Source organism: Pieris rapae, chromosome 15 (assembly GCF_905147795.1).
Source record: "Pieris rapae chromosome 15, ilPieRapa1.1, whole genome shotgun sequence".
NCBI lineage: Eukaryota > Metazoa > Arthropoda > Insecta > Lepidoptera > Pieridae > Pieris > Pieris rapae.
Genome location: NC_059523.1, coordinates 2,379,156 through 2,400,728, shown reverse-complemented (window position 1 = coordinate 2,400,728; position 21,573 = coordinate 2,379,156). Strand labels below are relative to the sequence as shown.

Here is a 21,573-nt window from a genome sequence, read left to right as displayed (position 1 = left end):
TAATAATACAACAGTCATATAACGTATGTACAATAAGTAATGTAATGATTTTATCCGTGTTTGTGTAATTTTTTAAATATTGTAAGTTTGTCAAATCATGAATAAATATTGAACGTAAGCGGATCTATTTATTTCTAAATATACAAGTATCTTAACAGTTATGGATTTAATGTCGCTTTTGCGAATTCGCTCTGATAAACTTCCGATAGTTTTCGAAGACAGTATTAAATTGCTAAGTAAGCACAACGTGATTCTCAAGGGTCCTTTCCGTTTTTGTTAAATACAAAGAGTAGAAGGTCAAACGCGTTGGAGTAAAAATGAATACATTAAACCTGCAAATGAGTCTCCATAAAATACATCCCAGCATCCAGTATAGCGTGTACCCCTCGAATCGCCTACCAATGCACGTACACTTACCCACATTTATTATATGCAATCTCGACCCTGACTCACAACCAGGATCTCATTGGGTAGCTATTCATATCAACCACGAAAAAGTTGGAGAATATTTTGATTCATTTGGACGTAAGCCTATTAGAGTAATAGCGGATTTTTTAAGAAGAAATTGTCGGGTATGGAGCTATAATACAGCTAGCGTTCAGGACATCTATTCTGCCTTTTGTGGGGAGTATTGTGTAGTATATTTGTACTACAAGTTCTGGGGTTTCAGCTTGGAAGATTACCTCAGAAATTTTTCGTATGACTCGCCAAGAAATGACATGACACTAGTAAAGTTGTATTGTAACATAATGCAAATAAACACATAAAACACGGAAATCATATTTTTAATGTTCAGTAAATCCTTTTCCCATCTGTCCTGGTGCATTTGCAGGTAAATGCGCATGGTAATTTGCTAATTATGGATACGAAACTGACTCGGTGATTAGTAAATGAGGATTTGGACGAGACGTTACATTCTTATTATGAGGTGATTAGTAAATCGATTAATTTGCAACGTATAGCAAAACCTAACTTCGAAACAGAGAGAAATATCGCTTCGGGAGTGAGTGCTATCGACTCAGCACGGTCTGTTTAGTGGGGAAAGAGACCAAACTTTTTTTTTTTTTTTTTTTTTTTGTTTCGTGTCATACCGTGACGCTGATATTGGCCACCCACGCGGGGATTCACGGGTTCTGCCTCTTGAGGCAGAACCCGTGAATCCCTACTACTCTTGTTGCTTTTCAAAACAACAAAAAGTTATGGTTTGCCGAGGCTATATAGACAGTTTAAGAGTTACCGAGTTATTTCGACAACGAAAATTTCACAGTTTAATTGCCGAAACAATCATTACAACAACTATTAAATGATCAACGATCCATTTATATCAACAACAAACTTACACAATAATCTTTCCAACTAACTATATTTTATGTATTGTTACATTAACAGTATGTTCTAATAGTTAAGTTATTTCTTTGTGTGTTATAAAATAGTGAATAAATTGTTATCATTAAACTTCCTTAACATTAAACTTGGCCTAAGGCCACCAACGGAGCGCATAACGTTTCTAGATCACGTACGTGGAGCTACGAAAGCGTCGTTTGAAGTCGTAAATGGTATCAATCAGGGACGATTTTACAAATTTTCAAGGATATGTTTTTTTTTTGGTTTTAATTAGTATTATTATTATAATTATGTCATGTGGAACATGGTTGCAGCTCCTTACAAACTTGTCGATTAAAAAGAGTGGCGGAGAGTTTATTGCCAGTTCTTCTCTGCCGTTCTCTTGATTTGAGTAAATGTAAAATTAGAAGCATTTAATGTATATTTCTGTTTTTTTGTGTTAATATATGAATAAATGATTTTTGATTTGAGTTGACTTGACTTGCCGCCATTGCTTTAACATTTTTCATGTCCATGATTATTATTACAATCCAACAATTAATCTGAAATTGTACGTACACTAATATTATTGAAACCATCCAGTTTTCAGCCACCATACCAGTAGTAGGACTGGTATTATGTATGTCATATTAACACTACGGAGGTTAAAGTTTTATTTCGGTCCTTTCACTTGTATTACAATAGTCAAGATATTAATTTTAGCCGAGTTATATATGTGTACCTGTTGTAGCTTAACTGTATTAATATTTAATAAAATCTTAACTGAGGTTGATCAATAACAAGCGAAAATTAATATAACTTTTCCTTCCGCTATTTCCATAGCCCCAAATTCAAGTCATCATTTTTATTTATACAATACGCAGTTAATATAATATAAACAAATAACCACTCTTGGGTTTCCTTGTTGTCTAATCATGTTGATGACCTTCGACCAATAAAAATTCTTAAACGAACTGAATGCATTTTGAATTCGAAATAAATATGAAGAAATCTCTTTTGCTTTTCTTTTGTAGAATAATTGATTTTGGTGTAAAGCTTAATACCCATTTTTTGCATTTATTCCGTTGTACTTGCTCTTTGTTCCATGCCATTAAAATTAATTTGATTTGCGAAAATTTAATAATAAAACCTTTTTATTTACCACACATTCTCACATTAGGTCCTTACCTATGAAATTAACGTTTTGTCGTACTGGCCACTTTGACCTCACCTGTTTGTTCTAAGGAATTCTAAATTCGGAATTAGGAATAATAATTCATTTTCATGTAAAATTAAAGTAATTTATAAAATGGAAAACACAAAAACATTGCGTTATATCCGAGTACGAGTTCCTTCGTGGCACCAGTGCTGCAGAAAGGGCTCGATGGATTAAAAGTCACAAAAGAAAACACAGTGCGTTTTCCATTCTAACGTTATCGTTCTGGAAATTTCGACCTGCAGAACAAGAACAGAGACAAAAGTTGATAACGAAGAATTGAAGGCTTTTGTGGAATCGGATCCATCGCAAATTATGTCTAAGTTAGCTGCTCGCGGTGTTAGTGTAAAACTATATTAACGACTTCATTGAACCAATTTTGCTGCGCGTCGACTGCATTTAAAGAAAAACACTTTTTAACGGATTATAGTTATGTATTATTGTATTTAAACTTATAATTATTTGTACATAATTTTAAATTTAAACCACCGTGACCACGCACGCTGTAAAGCACGCGAAACGTCGGTTTAAATTTAAAATTATGTACAAATAATTATAAGTTTAAATACAATAATACATAACTATAATCCGTTAAAAAGTGTTTTTCTTTAAATAAACAATCTTTACAATCCATACTTACCATTTATTTATATCACATGAATATGCTAATCATATGAATCACCTTTATCAACGAGAGTAAAGGTAGTATTGGTGTCGGCACGTAATTACCAAGATTTTGCGAATTTCTACTTATCATGTCCAAATACGTGGCATAATAACGTGACTTATTCAAACTGCTGGAAGAAACAATTTGTTGCAGTATTTTGTATACTTATAAAAAGCGAAGCAATTCATTTTCTTTAAATTCTTACGGAAAGGCTATATTAGATATTGTGATCCCGACGCATTTTTAATATTTGTGGTACTGATTTTTGAGAACGTTTTCTCCATTTTGGGATCTGAATCGTAATCTAAAATTCTCTGAAAACCACTATTTATTTAACAACACATTTATTCAACTAAAGTTTATCTTTCCCTCGGAGGAGTTACTCACTTACTCCACAGTTTCCTCTCTCCTCGTTTATCCTTCTCTGAGCAGTATCAGTCAGTCAGTCAGTGACCCTTGGCCGTCTAAACTAGACTAGAGAAAGCTCACTACCTTTGCCGATTGCGCGCTATCGCTTGCCAATTTAAACTAGGAGCCGAACTAGGTCCTTTTCCATGTCGTCTTTCCTGTGATTTCTGGGCCTACAGACGAATTGGCAACCATTCAGATACGCTTTTTTAATACTCCAATCTTGTCCCATTAGCTGAAGATGACAAGTCCGATGGATTATTTTTAATTTCCTTAATGATGATACCATCATCACTAAATAATGATTTCCAAAGATTTCGGCTTGTTTTACGATTTCTTTGAACCTACGGGTTGGTCAAGTAAATTTTATATCCAATGATGATATATAAGTATAATATTATGTAGTGTTTGACCATCTACAAACTAGTTAACTGGGCTCTTGACCATATCTCAGCGGGCAAGGCCAGAGCCTTAACTTAGATAATAATCTGTTGTACAGTTTCCGTTTAAAGTAATAAATTACATAATATATCTATAACATTATTTTATATGCTAACGAGAATGAAAGAATGTTATGTATTTGTAATTTTGTACTTCTCTTGTGTTATACAATTATTAGTTTATGATTGACGTGTTACTTTTACACTAAATAAAGTCAGAAAAACACGGCGAATTTAAATATATCGTATATGTCATCCACAAACAATGCCCTTCTACGTCTTGCCTAAAAAATTATTATATTATTGTCGAATTTATTATATTTGTATTATTTTATAGTAATTATTTATCTTATCTGAAACTCCACTCGGGTAACTTTAGAATCTGTGGGACATATTATCTATGGTATATATATATTATTTAATATTATAAATAATATATTATAAAAAATACTAGCGTAGAAAATTGTATTTCGAATTCGGTTCTATAATAATGCGCTTAAATATATACTGATGGATTGCTCTTTACACGTCCATTATGTATTATTTACAACTGAAAAAAAATTAATAATAACAAAAAGCCAGACAGAAAATATGTCTAGCCGACGTGGCAGGCTCGAATGTTAATGAATATAAATGTGGCTAATTGTAGTATAATTAAGGTTGCACAGACTTTATAAAACATGATTTAACAAGGACAATCCTAGGTTACATTACGATGCACTAGTTGAGTTACACAAACGCACTACACATATGTTAACGATTAGATACGAGTTAATTTATTATAGGAAAACGAAGTATACAATAAATGGGAATGGAGCCAGGAAAATTTCACAGAAAACATATATTACAACAACAACAACAAAAATCTTTTTTTTCTGAGTAATTGTTATAAATAAATAAAAAGTCTTTATTCATTTTAAGTAGATACATCTTTCTTTTCATAGTGTAAGATTTATTCATATAGGTAACATAATGTACACTTATGAACGTTCTCAAATCAAGAGCGTAGAACGGAAGAGGAAAACTGGCAATAAACTCTCCGCCACTCTTTATACGAACTTAATAAAACCGACAGACGGTGTGCTGCATGATATTTCAAGTGATTATGACATTAAACAAAATTTCACCGTACGAGCGTTTTCTGTGCTCCAGCTATAAGTTCTGTTACAAATGAAAATGCATTTTTTTAATGAAGTAATATTATTAAAATTTATATCTACATATTTATTCAAGTCTCTGCAAAGAATTAAACAAAATTTGAAATTCTTTAACCGACGGCTGCATACCCACTTTGTGCAACACGATCACTGCAATCCTATTTTCTTCAACACCCCATTCTATACTGTAATTTGATAATAAAATGGCGCAAAATCGAAAGAAGTTTTAAGAATAATATACGTGTTCCAAATTCAAAATGATTAAAAAGTTGAAAAAAATGCATTTTCATTTGTAACAGAAATTATTGCCAGACTATTTATTTCCTTACAAATCAAATAAAATCACGTACCGTTTTAGCCTTGAATAGTTTTATTATATACGTAAGCACATGCGGAGATAACAACAAAATATCTGATGACAAGGCGTGCCGATTGCTGGTCGCGATTTTTACCTTGTATTGAACAGCTGACTGTATCATTCGAGTAGGATAACAATATTTCTATTTTCTATTTGTATTCTAAATTCAAACTTAGTTGCTTATGTACTTACAGGTACTTGTTATTAATCTCTAAAACGCAACATAGAAATGTGTCTGCTTCATGCCCATTAATAAATAACTAAATAATTATTAATAAATAAATAATAATTACTAAATAGGTTCGATACATTTCGTCTTGCTTTAGAATAAAAACATATGGCAGCTACCAGAGAGAATAAAAACAAAAATGAAATTAAAAAAAAAATACTTTGATCGAAACGAGTTTTTCGTATAAAAAGTGATAGCCGTCTAAAGTTGTACTAGTACTTGATTTAAGCTCAATTCCATGATCGCGTGAATATTTCTCGATATCGTAGAAAATAATATTATTTTGAATAGCTATTTAGTTGAATAAATAATTAAATAAATATAAAAATCGATCTAGCACCTGCGAAAATAAAAAGAAACAATATTATCTAATTCAATCACCCTGAAATGAGCTTTTCGAAAAAGTTGTACTATATTCAGATTTAGGCGCAATTACTTGATACTTATTCCTAAAGCATTGTGTATGCCTGATCAAATACAAGAAAATATGTCATCACAAAACACATACACATATATTAGAACATAAGTAATCTATCACAGGCAAAAATTAAAACAAACAAACACAAAAACGACAAAAAATCAAAAACTATTAATAATTAAAAGTAAAAATAACAATAATAACCTAACTAAATCAGACTTAAACCTTATTAAGAGCTTGATATACATGGCTACATAAGGGGAAAAATGCCTGGCGAACCCCGAGGGGCCCATTTCAAGGGCGTGTGAAGGGCTGTGTTTTTAGTGGATGGGGTCAGCTGCCCCTCTGAATAGCAGAGGGATTTGAATGTAGACCCAGCCCCACAGTCCCCGAGTCAAACTCGGTAACCTTGGCATTTTCAATTCATTAATTTAAAAAAAACAAAAAAAAACAAGTTGTCTGTTGGACAACACATCAATATTTTCATCGATTTTAGTAATCAATTGTGAGAGCGAGGTGGTCTATTCACTGGAAAATTCAAAAAGCTGGCGACTGGCGAGCCGTAGTTACGTATAGAAGACTTTTAGTTCTAGTAACTAACTAGCACTACAAAGAAATGGAAATTTAAAAAATAACGTGAATGAGCAAATACTTTTATTTTAAACAGATATTAAAGTTATAAAATAATTTTAGCTTGAAAATATTTTTGTAACTGAGCGAATATTAAAAAAGTTAATTTTTCCGTTTTTTGCATCACAGATGAGCGTCGATATTTATGGTTGATAAAGAAAGAGATTAAATTTATAAAAACTTTTAAATATTAAACGCTAAGTTTACGTTATTAACATTTTACGTATTTCCTTGTTAAAATATTTCCATACTAAAATACTCTTCCTGTATTTTTTATTAATATCGTTGTTTTTAACGACATTACATGAATTACAATCTAGCCTATACAGTAATTATGTTCCTATAATACTAGTCAATAGCTTAACAAGAAGAGTGGTAATGAGTATTACCATAGTAATGCTAATCTGTTCTATATTGTTTGGCACTACTTTTGTGTATCCGAGATACACTCAACTCACTTGCACTATTCACTACAATAGTTTTAATAACTCAAAAGGTTTCGTATTCTTAAGGCATATTGTTCCTTTTGTATCAAGACGTTCCATGACCTCAGCATAGTTTAATACATATACAGCTTAAAAAAATATCTCTTTTCATCACAGCGAAACATGACTCTATAGAAAGAGACAACAGTTTAGTTAAAACAGTTTTTTTATTATTGTAGAAAAATGAACTTCTCAGCCGAGTCTCCCCTTGAAAACACCGAGGTCACCAGAGAGAAGATATCAGCATGGGCGGACAGTCACGGAGCCAAGCAGGTAGACGTGTACGGGAAACCTTCAAACAGCCATCTTCAGGAGCTGGAGAGAGTCAGAAACTTAAGCAAGGAGCTTCAGAATAATCTGATTGTAAGATATATGTTTACCTTATTTTTAGGATGTCTTACGCCGGAACCCAATAATTAATCCACAACCTAAATAATTACCTAACCTAAACCTAACGATAAATACTAAAATTACTCAAAAGAATTTTATTTAAATATATAAATTATTAGTAAATATCACCGTCGTAAATGAAATTGATTTAAAAACACCAATTTTTTTTATTCACACGGTTTAATTGTACTGTTACGAAACACGTGTTCTAAATATAAAAATACTAGAATATACAACGTGAACATAGTTATCGATTTCCATGCCATCTAGACCTAACTTTACGATGTCGAATTTAGGTGTTGTTGTGCGCGCGCATCGTAAAAATTCACTCTCATCATTTTTCTCCATCGCGCCAAAAGAAGTATAACTTCAATAATAATTTATAATGTATGAATAGAGAACTAAACCTAGCTGAAAAAGTTTGCTCTCGCTTCCATCGAGTTTCTTCAATGCGGGCATTTCTGTATTGCGATATTTATTCGTTGAGCAAGGGGTACGTCGGTACTAACGCCAACTTACATCTCTCTTATATATTTATTTGTGAAATAATATTATCAATTTATTTATATTATCAATTTATAATATATCAACGACAATTATATGATAAGGAATATTAGGGACCACGTCTGCCCACAAGGTAGGGATGCCTTTTCTATAAAGATTATTTCAAAAGTGTCAAAAAAAAGTTTGCTTTATCATTTGCCCATGTCTGCCTCTTTTTTTCTCTCCTCTGTTGTTTTAATTGCTTATAAAAACATATTACTGAGGCAGATGCAAGGGCCAGAAAGCATACCATTTGATTTTTTCAATTTATTTTTTCATGATATGAGGCAGATCAACAAAATAAAAAAAAATGGTCATACTTCATAATAAGCTATAATATCCTCATTTTTTACATTTGTGGTCTTCAACGTACTGTAATGGTTAGTAATTCAGTAAGCCAATGGCTGCGATTTTTTAATTCAGAGAATTCTAATAAATCGGACCCAACAGCTACATGATTTAGAGAGCTTTTTCTTTAATTTTTACGTCTTCCTGTATGCAGAGTGAATGTCTGCTTTTCAGATTTTCTTCATTATCTAAATGGCATTCCCCAGTAACCTTAGAGGCAGAGATTTAATATCGATTTAACACATTTAAACACCTGTAGCTTAAAAACGCAACAACGTAGAATTTATTAAGAAAATTTGTCCTTTCAATACGAAATACAAGCAAATCATATATGTATTTCAATGCTAGTATCCTAGCATGTATCAAGGACCTTCCTTGCGTAATGTGAATAAATACTGCTATTGATTGACTCGAAAAAGTATAGAATTTTATATGAAATAAAAATCGTATTTTATAACACAGTTTCTCGTACGTGACGACTTGTAGAATCAAATAGTTTTTTCCCGCCTTCGTTACAGCGCGGTCGCGTAGTGTGGTGTTGTGTTGTGCTTAGTGAAATTTTGTATGGTATGCATATTTTTTTATGATATATAATTAGTAACTATGTATTATAGCTGTGAATTTTACAGAGATTTTATACAATATAGCTAAAGCTAGTTTTACAAAGATTTTATTGAATAAATAAATAATTTTTAATTAGTGAATCATTTTAATATACATACAAATGTTTAACTAGCGTAATCAATAAAAAAATATATCATTAAAATTCTATGAATTTTATTATTCAATTATCTAAAAAATTTATTTAAAATTAAGCCAACGTTAAACGAACGAAATACTTACGTTTAATTTCCCTAATTGTTATCATACATAACTATCAATTTGACAACATATTGACAAGAATAATTTGACAATAAGCTAAGAATATTTTCTCTAAAAATTTCGAATCGACAGTTACAATTTAAATTCCGTCATTTTTTTTCCTTTTGGCTCTAGCACGGTTTGTGCATTAGCCAGCAGATATATATGGGATTTTTATAATTCGTTGTTTTAATTATTTACAGTTTATATATAATAAAAAACGAAGGAACCTAATCGCGACATAACATAAACGTTTGAAAACGCATTAAATTTACAAAACAAAATCATAATAATTACATAAAGGGATAAAGAAATCAAAATTATAGTTTAATGTTATAAATATACATACTTATAATATCGACCCTTTCTTGGCTTGCACGGTTTGTGCGTCAGCCATATTCCGAAAAATTCCGTCATTTATAACCGAAACTCATATGCAATTATGTCATAAATAAACAATAAAATACAGATTATGCGTTAATACAAAATAAGCGGACTTGATACTTCCGTCATGTTGACATTTAGAATTTGGCGGCAAATAACGATAAACGTCATCAACGTGTCATAATTGCTAAATCAAATATCGACGTGCATATAATAAAATGCAATTTGATATTTCACGATGGCAAATTTATATTAACAACTTTTCGATTACATATTTAATGGTCCAATATGCATTGTGCAAAAAAATACTTTATGGTTTTGTCCTAGTTTTACGCTCGAGTCACCCTGTCTCCGTCTAACTCTGTCTCCCTTCATATATACAATAAATATTTATAAAGCTAGTCTAATTTTAAATAATAGAGTATACTATTTAATTGACTTAAACTTAGACTCTATTCCATAGACCAAGGACTAGTAGAATACTGAACTTTAATCAAAAAATTTCGTCGTTTGACCACCAAGTACTATATCAAGGGGCCAAGTAACTTGGATAAAAGAAAAGGATTTTTCAGGCGATCATCTGACTGTTACAATTTGTTAATATGCTTTATTAATAAGTCAGCAGACATTTAGAACGTTGGGTTTTCCATCGACCCAGGTCCCTCAGTGGAAAATCCTGTTGCGCGTTAACCAGTGAATTCCCATAATTGCAGGCGTGGAATAAACATTTTTACGCCATTTTAGTTATTATTTTTCTTACCTTTGTCAAAGTAAGATTATTAATAAAATACTTAACACAAGTATTTAAAAACGCTGTATCTTATTCACAAAACATTGTAGTAAAACAAATTTACAGTGTTCATTATGATTCTTGGGTATTCATAAACGTAACTTGGCGCAGAAATCTGATTTCCGTCCATTTTGACATAATATGGGAGTCTCGCAAGTCTCGTTTCTAAATCTCTCTCAAATTGAGACAAAAGTTTCTTGCTCTTGTAACAATTTGAAAATATAAAAATCAGAACATTACTTCTTTGTATTAGAACCATTCTGTAAGTAAAATATAAAATTTAGTTAATAACAAGAGATGGCCAGTAAAAATGGATATAGGAACTACTAGAAGGAATGTCGTAGGATTCATATAAGCACGAAGTTTAATTTAAGAAATAAAATTTTAATTTCCATCTGACCCTTGATCTGCGTCTCGTTATTAAAACATACAAGTTATCTTTACAATTATTTGAAAAATAGACATGAAAATTTGATTCCGTCTTTGGCTAAAAAACTAATTTTACAGAGTTAATCTTTTTTGTGATGATTTTTATACGCAACCTTGAAAAAACTAGCTACGGGTAGCGTTTTTGTGAACAGGATAAAACAAAAGTATATAAAAACCGGCTTAGTACCGGTTTTTATTTATAAATGATTAAATTAAACGACGCATTTGGGCATAATTTTTTTTGTTTCTAAAATCTCTTGAATTTAAAAAATGAAAGAATATTTATTTCTTGCGACTAACATAATTGAGACGCCATTTTGTGAAATATGTAATGTAAACAAAATTGTATGCGTCGCGTCTATAAAACACTTGGAAAGACAAAAGGGAGATGCAGAAATTGTATGTTCCAAGTGTATTAATAATAATTGATTTTGAGTGTAAATGTATAAAAATGTCCCAAAGTTTAGTTGATTTACATTAAGCTTGCATTATTTTTCTGCGAGATACTTTACGCATAAACATTTAATAATCGTTTTTTAGTGAAATTTTTACTTATTCATATCTTTCTTTGCATTTTGTGCTAAAATGTTTTATTATTAATCTTTATACTACAGAGTTAGTATAATACACTGTCAACTCAAGAAGCATGTAATGCTTACATATCGCATAAGAATATGTAAGTCACAACATATAAAATAATTTACATAGAAATTGCGTGATCTACATAATATATACTCTATCTGGAATTTTCTAGTTATATGTACTCATATACAGGTTTCGCCGTTAACAGCTTTAAAATGTCATTAGTCAATCCCCGCTTATTAATTAAATTTTTTGGTATTTATCGTTGTTAGTATATTTCTTAGGTTTTTATTGCTATACTTAGTAACTTTAAAACCTATAAAAAGCGTTAAATTACACACAGTATCATGACGCGCTTCATAATTGCGGCGTTAAAAAAATTTTAATTCATTTTTTTTCAAGCTCACATCTTCAGCACGGATGACAATGGACATGTGTCATTTTATATTTTGCCACAATTAATTAGTTCGTTAAAGTATTTACTAAATTATCATATATATAAAAAACTTTATTCAATGATATTAGGCTATACAATGACTACATTTTTTTCTAAAAAACTTAAATATAACAAATGATTAAAGTATTAACAAAAATCTTACTAACAGTGACTTCTTGACATTCCAGTCGGAATTTAATTGACTATAATATGAAATTATGTACTATGTAGTTGCAGCATAGAATCTCGGAAGATTCAGGGTTCTCAGTTCTGAACATGTAAACATAACCCTTGTGTGTACCAAGCGATATATTTTGTGAAATTGTAATTATATATAGTTGAAACCTCTTTTCAGGACTTAGAAAATTCCGTCTGCATCCCTGAAGAAGAAAAACAAGCAATGAATCCGACAGCACCCATATTGGATTATTCAGAACACCATGAGTTCGTCTCAGCTAATCAATTGGACGATTACTACGCGAAGGAGGACGAAGCTGACGCAAGAGAAGAAGAACAGAGGAGATTGACTAAGGGTAAAGCAGCTAAGACTGCGATACAAAGATTTTATAAAGATCAGTGTGTGTTTTTGACTGGTGGTACCGGGTTTTTGGGAAAAGGTTGGTATTCTTTAGATTTTAATATTAGTTTTACTCCTTTAGTCCCGAGTAAATTAGGGGTTAGAATGCAAATTGAAGATATATTGTCGCGCGTCAACGCGTTGAGCTATAAATGCTGTTGACCAATCACAATCATCGGAACACGCCGTCATTTCTTCTTTTGTTTTACATATTTGCCTCCCAGAAGTTCGCAGAACTATCAGAGTCACTGACAAGTGGAAGCTATCAGTTCAAAGTCTAATACTAAAAACGTTTTTAATAGCGTAATAAAACTGAAAACTGTAGCGATTACGGAATTTTAAAAATTTAAAATGAAGTTATTTTGGCAGAACATTTTTTTTAAGTCATGATTTTTATCCTTATTAAATAGGATTCAACAATTAAAATGAATATGAATTTTATACATGCCTACATATGTCGTAGATGACGTAATTTTTAAAATAGTACATAGAAATGAGCAATACTTATTACGTTAAAAATTAATATTAATACTACCTTAATTCTGACATATATACTAATACGATTAAAAAATAGTGTTATAAAAACATCGTACGAATAATTAGAAAAGTACATAAAAGAGATATCATATTTCCTTGTGTTTATATAATAATTAAATAATTTTAATATTATACCCACAATTTCGTGGGACAAAAAATATCATCAAAAGGGCGAGTCCATTTTTAAATATATTTTTTTCATAACTGTCCGAAATTTATCTCGCATATGACCGATTGGATTTCATTTGTTTTATAGATTTATATTGTACATTATTCAAGGTTTATTCTCAAGGATTCCCTTTACTTTTATAATTCAATAATTTAACTTTCACTTTGACAATTTTGACTATATTATAAAAAAATCGAAACCGGTTTTTTTAATTAAAATTTAATACGATATAACTTGTTATAATTATCTCATATTATTATTGAAAATTATAAAGAAATTTTTGCTTATTCTGCAAACCGTGGTGGTTAGAAGAGGCCTAGTGTAATCTTTTGCAATTTCCACCGTTAATTCAATGGTTTAATACCTATTATTAGCCCGGTCTCCTGTTATTACAGAACCTTAATACACATAGTGTTATTAGAAACTCTTATATATCCTTGTTAACAAATTAAGTTTGTATTAAATTAATTTTTAGTCTAGATTTAGGCTAGATTCTAGCGTTGAGGTCCCGTTAGAATGCGACAGCAACCCCGAAGCCTCTGTAACGTGGCTTCGTAGGAATTTGACGAGGTGTTTTTTTTAGGTTAGATTCAGAGCGTAATGACGTCTCAGGGCAGAGACAAGTATTAGTCTTGTTTTTATTTATTATTATTGGATAAACTTGTTGTTTAGGTAGCGACATCGTGTCCCTGTTCCTTTCTTCTATACTCTACGCAGTATAAAGTGCTAAACTAGTGAAAAACGTGGAAACATTAAGTTAATTCCGCTGTTTTACTCACTTTACAGTTTTTAAAACTTTAAAGTAGGTTTTAATTCGATGTGTTGTCTATGAAATCTATGATAATTTTAAAACACAAACATCGCCTTGGTGGTGACATTGGTAAGATTTTAATTTGTAATTTATGTATAATTGTCGCGCTAAAACACGATTATACACTTAATTAAACTTAATGTGCGATTAAAACGCGGAAGCTTAGGTCAAAAATATTTATTTAATAAGTGTATATTTAAAGGTCCTTCGTTCTCTGTAATTTCCGATAACGTAGTGAAAGCGATTTCAAAGTTTTTATGAAATTTCAATATTGTTAATACAAATTTCTATAGTAAGTTTCCTTCTTGATAGAAGATATCAATATTTGAGTCAGGATATTAATGGTTATCGCTTGTCAGTTACAGTTACCTATGCTGATCTGCGGTTTCTTTTTTAAACCCTTAAATATTTAGCTTTACGATTTTTTCTGAGTAAGTTTAGCAATTTCAACTTACCCTCTGGTCTCTGATATGTTACCTTTATGAAAACATAAATGCTTATAAAGCAAGTATGTAAAGGTGCTTTTAACAGAGTCTTGCGATCGTATCCTATGCACCAATAAATTATTTTCATCTGTGTAGGTAAACATCGTGCAGACCGACATGTCTATGTATAGAAGTTGCAATGAGGCCATGCCCCATAAAGACAGACACTGGATTAATGAATGTCTCTTACGTTCAAAAACACTTTGAATTGGGCAATTTTTTTACTATGCAGTCATAAATACAAGTGGCCAGATTCATTTTGTACGTAGAACTGGCAATTTGTCAAAAAAATGAAGCACAAAGGTTTTATTTTAGATTTATACGTCAGACGATACTGGCCATTACAAAAAAGAAGGTTTCTTGTTTTATTTTTAAACCATTAAAAACAGCATTTATTCAAATAAACCTATTACTAGGAAAAATGTCTCAGGGTCTTCAATACCAGTTATTGTTCTCCACAAGGCTTACCGCTTAGGCTTAATTACTTGGTTATGATCAATAATATGGATTAACCGAACACAGAAGACAAAAAACCGGTTTTCTCAAGAATAGTGATGATTTTAGAAAACATTGCATTTAATTAAACATTCATTGAGCATTTAAGCCAAATTTGTAAATGTCAAATAGGGGTTTTTTGATCTTTTTGACCTCTTGCAGGTATTATAATGCGCGGTTAAAAATTCCGATGATTTATTAAATGACGACGTGACCTCTAACTAACAAAATAATTGTATTAATTGAACATTAAATTAAAATTTTGAGAAACCAAGTAGCTTATGTACGGATGCTCTAATTGAGATATGTACCGGTAAATTACAATAAATATTTTCTAAAGATAACATCTAGGAAGGAAGTAGGAAAAATCGTAAATAATTAAGTTAATTTCTTTATTATAAAAAAAAACTAATGCGTAGTTAATTAATTCGTTCAGGGTTTTTATTGTTATAATTCAGAGATAGGATTATAGAATCCTCCGAATTTAAAAAAGGCGTCGCTTAGTCCGGCATAAATAATTAGAGCCACTTTACAAAACAAACATAATTTCTCTATGGTCTAAAAAGTTAACTTAGTTAGTAGTTAGTTAAAAGTTAAGACCTTAACGAATCCCTCAATATTCATAACTTTGTATCCTATAACCCCTAGATTGTACAGTGAACTATCCGTTCGTTCTTGAGCCTCGTATTTGTTTATTTATTAAAACCCTCTAACAAGGCCACACAAAAACAGGATAGAAGAACTTAAAAATTCAATTTCCCGTGGTACCAAGTTTCTCTATCTTTGCCTCATCTGCAGCTGTACGCAGTACGACGCCAGGTTTGAATGGGATGGCGCCGCTTCCGCTATCCTAACGGGTTCCAATCAAGCGCCTTGGTAGGGGATATAATTGGAATCTCCTTTGGCCTTTCCAATTCCACTTGCTTCGCTTGATGCCGGTTTCTCAGCAGCGCTCCCAAAATTGCTCGTTAGAGATCTTCTCGGGCCAAACCAGAATACGGCGAAGGCAGTGGTTGACGAAAACTTGGATTCGGTGCGAGATGTTTTTAGTTCCGTTTCAGTTGAGCAGCACAGATTTGGATCCATATGGAATTTATCCATTTGGAAAAGCTTTAAATCCATGAAGTATGAATATTCAAAATCTAAAGATTTAATGTGTCAATTTATTGTTGCCTTTTCCTTGCTACAACCTGTCTTGACCTCACATTTTTGTATCTAGTTTCCTTGATAATTTCTTAATCAGGATTCTGCATCTAATTTTCGATTTTAGGCCAAACTGGTTTTCGATGTTTACCTTCACCATATAAGCAAGTATTAAATACATATATCTATTATATCATATCCGGTATACTAGAACCTCTACCGTTCTACGTAATGAATTTTTCTTTACTAGTAATGATCACAAAAGTGTACGACAAAAAACATTCTAGCTTAAACAATAATTATGGCTAATAAGCATTATTTTGTTGACGGATACTGACATTTTCTGTCTTAGAGGCTTTAGCGCCATTGTTTTCCTATATAGGAGTATAGATATTATGATAAATTTAAATTTAATCTGCCAGGGGAAATTGTATTTTTTTTATTGATAAAAAAGCTTGCCACCGCTTGTTGCACACTGTTACAACGCTAAAAAAAGAAAATCACTAAATACAATTTTAAATGTGACAAGTAGACCAGTGCCGAAGCCTTCAAAAATAGTAAAAAATGAAAAAAAATTACAGTAGGATGAAACCCATTAGAAATGCAGGGGAATATGATCAAAATGAAAGGAAAAATAAATTACGGTCGATCCGAGTTCGGGAAGTGGGAGGGGGATGACTTTTAAGGGGGAAAAATTGTTTATCTTGATTTCCGGCGAAACTACCAGTCCTATGGAAAAAAGTTAAATGGCAAAGTTGTAGGTCATGAAAAGATCTACAACTTTGGTATTTACAATTTTTTCACATAACCTCAAAATTTAGGTGAAAAATTCAAAAAACCAAGTTTTTTGTTTTTTATTTATATCTTTTTTTAAAAGTTTTTTTTTTCTACGAAATTTGGTGAAAACTTACCTTATTATGTCCCAAATATACTGTAATTTATTTGATTAAAAATATTTATTTTTTCGCCTCATTTTAGCTTAATATCAAAAAAGCAGCCTAATTTTCAATCGAAAATTCTGACGTCAAAATTTCAGTTTTTTTCAAAAAGTTTGGGGGCTTTTTGTTCGTTGAAATATCTACTTTCTGATGGTGTATAAAAAAATATACATTACTATAGGAAATATTATTAGAAAATGCAAAAAATTGAAAAAACCTCAAATTCGAAAATTTTCTTTTAATTATGTACAATTTTGAGGTATTTATTAAAATTTACACTTTAATTACTCAAAAAACGTAAGATTTCATGCTTCATTGATAAACGAAAAAATTGCACTTATACTTCTATAATTAACAAACAAATAAGTTAATAAAGTTAATATTTAATAAGACATCTACAATATTTTGAAAAAGATGTAGAATCTTCTGTAAATAATATTTGTAGATGCCTATTTATTGCTGTTTTAAGATAATTTATATACCTGAGTGACCTTCGGTGAATTTTAGCCCAGTGTAAGTTATTTCATTGAGAAGTGGGGATGGACCTAGGAGGGTCTGGGCCTTACTGCTACCTGCTATTTCGTAGCAGCTGTAAAAACCGTTAGCCAGTAGTCGAGATACAGAGTAGTGTACAACATCGTTTTTAAAAATACACCTGCAGGCTGAGTAACTCTAAGTTATTTGTTAGAAATTTACTTTATTCAAAGAAAAATTCAAAATTCACCGAAGGTCACTCAGGTATATAAATTATCTTAAAACAGCAATAAATAGGCATCTACAAATATTATTTACAGAAGATTCTACAACTTTTTCAAAATATTGTAGATGTCTTATTAAATATTAACTTTATTAACTTATTTGTTTGTTAATTATAGAAGTATATTTTAATTTGCAATTTTTTCGTTTATCAATGAAGCATGAAATCTTACGTTTTTTGAGTAATTAAAGTGTAAATTTTAATAAATACCTCAAAATTGTACAAAATTAAAAGAAAATTTTCGAATTTGAGGTTTTTTCAATTTTTTACATTTTCTAATAATATTTCCTATAGTAATGTATATTTTTTTTACACCATCAGAAAGTAGATATTTCAACGAACAAAAAGCCCCCAAACTTTTTGAAAAAAGCTGAAATTTTGACGTCAGAATTTTCGATTGAAAATTAGGCTGCTTTTTTGATATTAAGCTAAAATGAGGCGAAAAAATAAATATTTTTAATCAAATAAATTACAGTATATTTGGGACATAATAAGGTAAGTTTTCACCAAATTTCGTAGAAAAAAAAAACTTTTTAAAAAAGATATAAATAAAAAACCAAAAACTTGGTTTTTTGAATTTTTCACTAAAATTTTGAGGTTATGTGAAAAAATTGTAAATACCAAAGTTGTAGATCTTTTTATGACCTACAACTTTGCCATTTAACTTTTTTCCATAGGACTGGTAGTTTCGCCGGAAATCAAGATAAACAATTTTTCCCCCTTAAAAGTCACCCCCCTCCCACTTCCCGAACTCGGATCGACCGTAATTTATTTTTCCTTTCATTTTGATCATATTCCCCTGCATTTCTAATAGGTTTTATCCTACTGTAATTTTTTTTGGTTTCAAAAATTATCGACACTGGTCTAAAGCACTTATAGGCAAACATGACATACACGAAGAGATCTTTTATATTTATTATTTTGATGATTATAATATATATAAATTTTCTTTATGTGTTATATTATTATATAGTACAAAACCTTGTCCTGTTCGAATGTAAGGAGTTTTTAATTGTATGTAATACGTAAAATCTTTAAAAGGAAATACATCGGTTTGTTAATTAATCCAAGGTTGTGTTGATAAGATTTTTTTTTTACTTTGAAGCTTTCAAAACTTCAGCACCAGTTTTGTAATTCATTTAAGTTTAATTATCTGCTGTGTTACTCATATTCCAGTTTCATGAAAAATGCTTTGAGATAATCTAAATTAAACATAAACTATATTTTTTTAATAATTTTATGGCCTGGTAACGAGACCTTTAAGCCATGTCTTATTTTGGTCACTTATTCCATTAAACTATGTTTTTGAATATATAAGTAAAATAATAAAGGGCGCGGTTTCGTAGGTACTAGGTATCTAGAGCAGTGTTGCCCTAGTTGCTTGGTTGGTCGCTAACAGCGAAGGAAAACCAACCCAAAAAAAACCTGATAGATTGAAAAATGATCTTGAAACAGATACAGAAATCTGAAGCCCAGACCTAAAAAGGTTGCAGCATCACTGATTTATTTGTTATTATATTCCTCCCCAAGTATCTACTACAATTTAAGCTTAACTTCTAACAAATTTTAATTAATTATTTAAATTTAATTAACAATTTAAAATGCGAATTTATTATATCTGCATAAATCTCTATTTGAGTCAGCAATAGTTAGTTGGAGCCACATCAAGTAGACAGATCACTATTAGATGTTATCTAGATGCTTCTAAGATTTTATAGTCTGTGCAATCTCGTAAAGTAATTAACTGTCTTTGATTGAAGCAAATTGCAGTGTTACCATATTGACGCCATATTTTGCCGCGTGTGTGTGTTTTTGGTATTTTTTTTTTGTTTTTAAAGACGGTAAGTGGTTTAGTGTGTGAGCGAGATGGGACAACGCTTTTTATGTTGCTTTGTTTGTTTGCTCAGTTTTTTGATTTGCACATAAATGAAACTTGAACAGGTTTGTCGCTTTTTGCATGTTTTATAATTATTACTTTAATTGGTATTTGTAGTTTGTTTACAATATGGATAAAGCTTTTTTATTGTGTATGTAAAACTAGTCATCACATCAACTGTAAAAATATCAGACTGATTTTGAAACAGAAAAGCTTTCAGTTTGGAAGGCATTATAAATAATAATCCCTTAATCCAATAAAATATTTATCCCTTGTACAGTGATACCTCGACATACGAGTTTAATTCTTCCATAATGTCGCTCGTATATTAACGCAGTTTTCCCCATTGAAGTTAATTCCAGCACTCAACACCACCGTTTGTTTAAGTATTTTGAATAATAAAATGATTTCAATCAATTCAATTGAAACTTTGGACCTATGTTTATAAAAATATGTATAAATAATAAATGCAAAGCAAAAGAAACAAGCAGACGGTGGCCTAGTGGAACTACTAGAGTATTGTGCGATTCCCCGTGTCTCGAATCTTGTTCTCCGCAAGCAAAATATCGCTCGGTTCCTCATATCTCCAATCGAGGCACCACTGTACTAACTATTGCAAATAGTAGATCTACATTCTGGAAATTACAAAAACTTACCGTTTATATAAATGTCGCCGTAAAGTAGTTAATTAGAGAGTTAATTAAATCTCTAGACAGTTAATTAAAGATCGATATTTAGGGTCTTGTTACCTAGAATCGTTTAGGAAACTCGTTAAGCTTTTCTTTTAGTCACTTTCTGACAGAACTTTAGCTACTTAATTAAATATCGATCTTTAATTAAATGTCTACAGATTCAATTAACTCTCTGATGTATTTGTCCTACTTAGCTCGAGGCCTCAATGATCATTGCCTTAGCCTCATACATTTGCTTCCCGATTAATTGATAAGTTGTATATTCATTTTGTTTTCATAAATTTCAGACGGAAGGATCAGTCTCAAGGCCAGTCGTGTGGTAGAAAAGATTATACTATAGTCCACCATTATCTCTGATTTGTATTCGGTGCATGATTTATTTATTAAAATTATTTAGTGATTGCATTGTAGTTTTATTTTTAATAAGTATCACTGTCTTCAAAGTATCTTGTCTGTAGTCTTACTGTCTATAAAAGTAGCTGATTTAACACAAATTATTATGGAGATGTTTTATCAATTACATACTAAACTTTATACCGCGCATCGCCAAAAACAGCAAAGCACGCGCAAGCTTTCTGTGTGAGCTTCTATGGGCAGCGGTATAACTTAACATTGAATGCTTAAACAAAGCGTACAAAGTAATAGCCAGAAACCAAAACTTTTTATTTTTTACAATGTTTGAAAATATGTATGAATGTTTATTATTATTTTTTATAAAAAAAATCATTTTTCGGATCCGAGTGGTCGGCATACAGCACGTCGGGTGCCGAATACTCGGATCCGAGATCCCTAGCGGATGGCAATAGTTAAAAAATGAACGGGACGCTTGCCTTCTGTTCTATAATAAAAGAGTAGCAGAGATCAGAGATAAGTGAATCGGAGGAGGCCTGTACTCAGTACTCTGTGTACTCAGTTTCCTCACTTACGCGCTTTTGTTCCGTTGTGCGTTAAGTCCTGGCTAATTAGGCGGCCTAGAAGCCTTTCCTTCCAGAAGCTCAG

The 21,573-nt window shown here is 31.2% G+C and overlaps 1 protein-coding gene across 2 annotated transcripts in view; it reads left to right on the top strand.

The window, feature by feature from the left end:
* The window catches only part of LOC111000453 (fatty acyl-CoA reductase wat), a 42,097-nt gene that overhangs the window by 9,651 nt on the left and 10,873 nt on the right, over positions 1–21,573 (top strand). Inside the window, exons 2-3 of one of the 2 annotated variants that reach the window (XM_022269890.2) lie at positions 7,511–7,694; positions 12,450–12,711. In XM_022269890.2, the coding sequence (XP_022125582.2) occupies positions 7,515–7,694; positions 12,450–12,711 (442 nt within the window). In that variant the 5' untranslated portion in view covers positions 7,511–7,514. Of the gene's footprint in view, positions 1–7,510; positions 7,695–9,047; positions 9,180–12,449; positions 12,712–21,573 lie in introns of those variants that run through there. The other variant, XM_022269892.2, reaches the window with a different exon arrangement.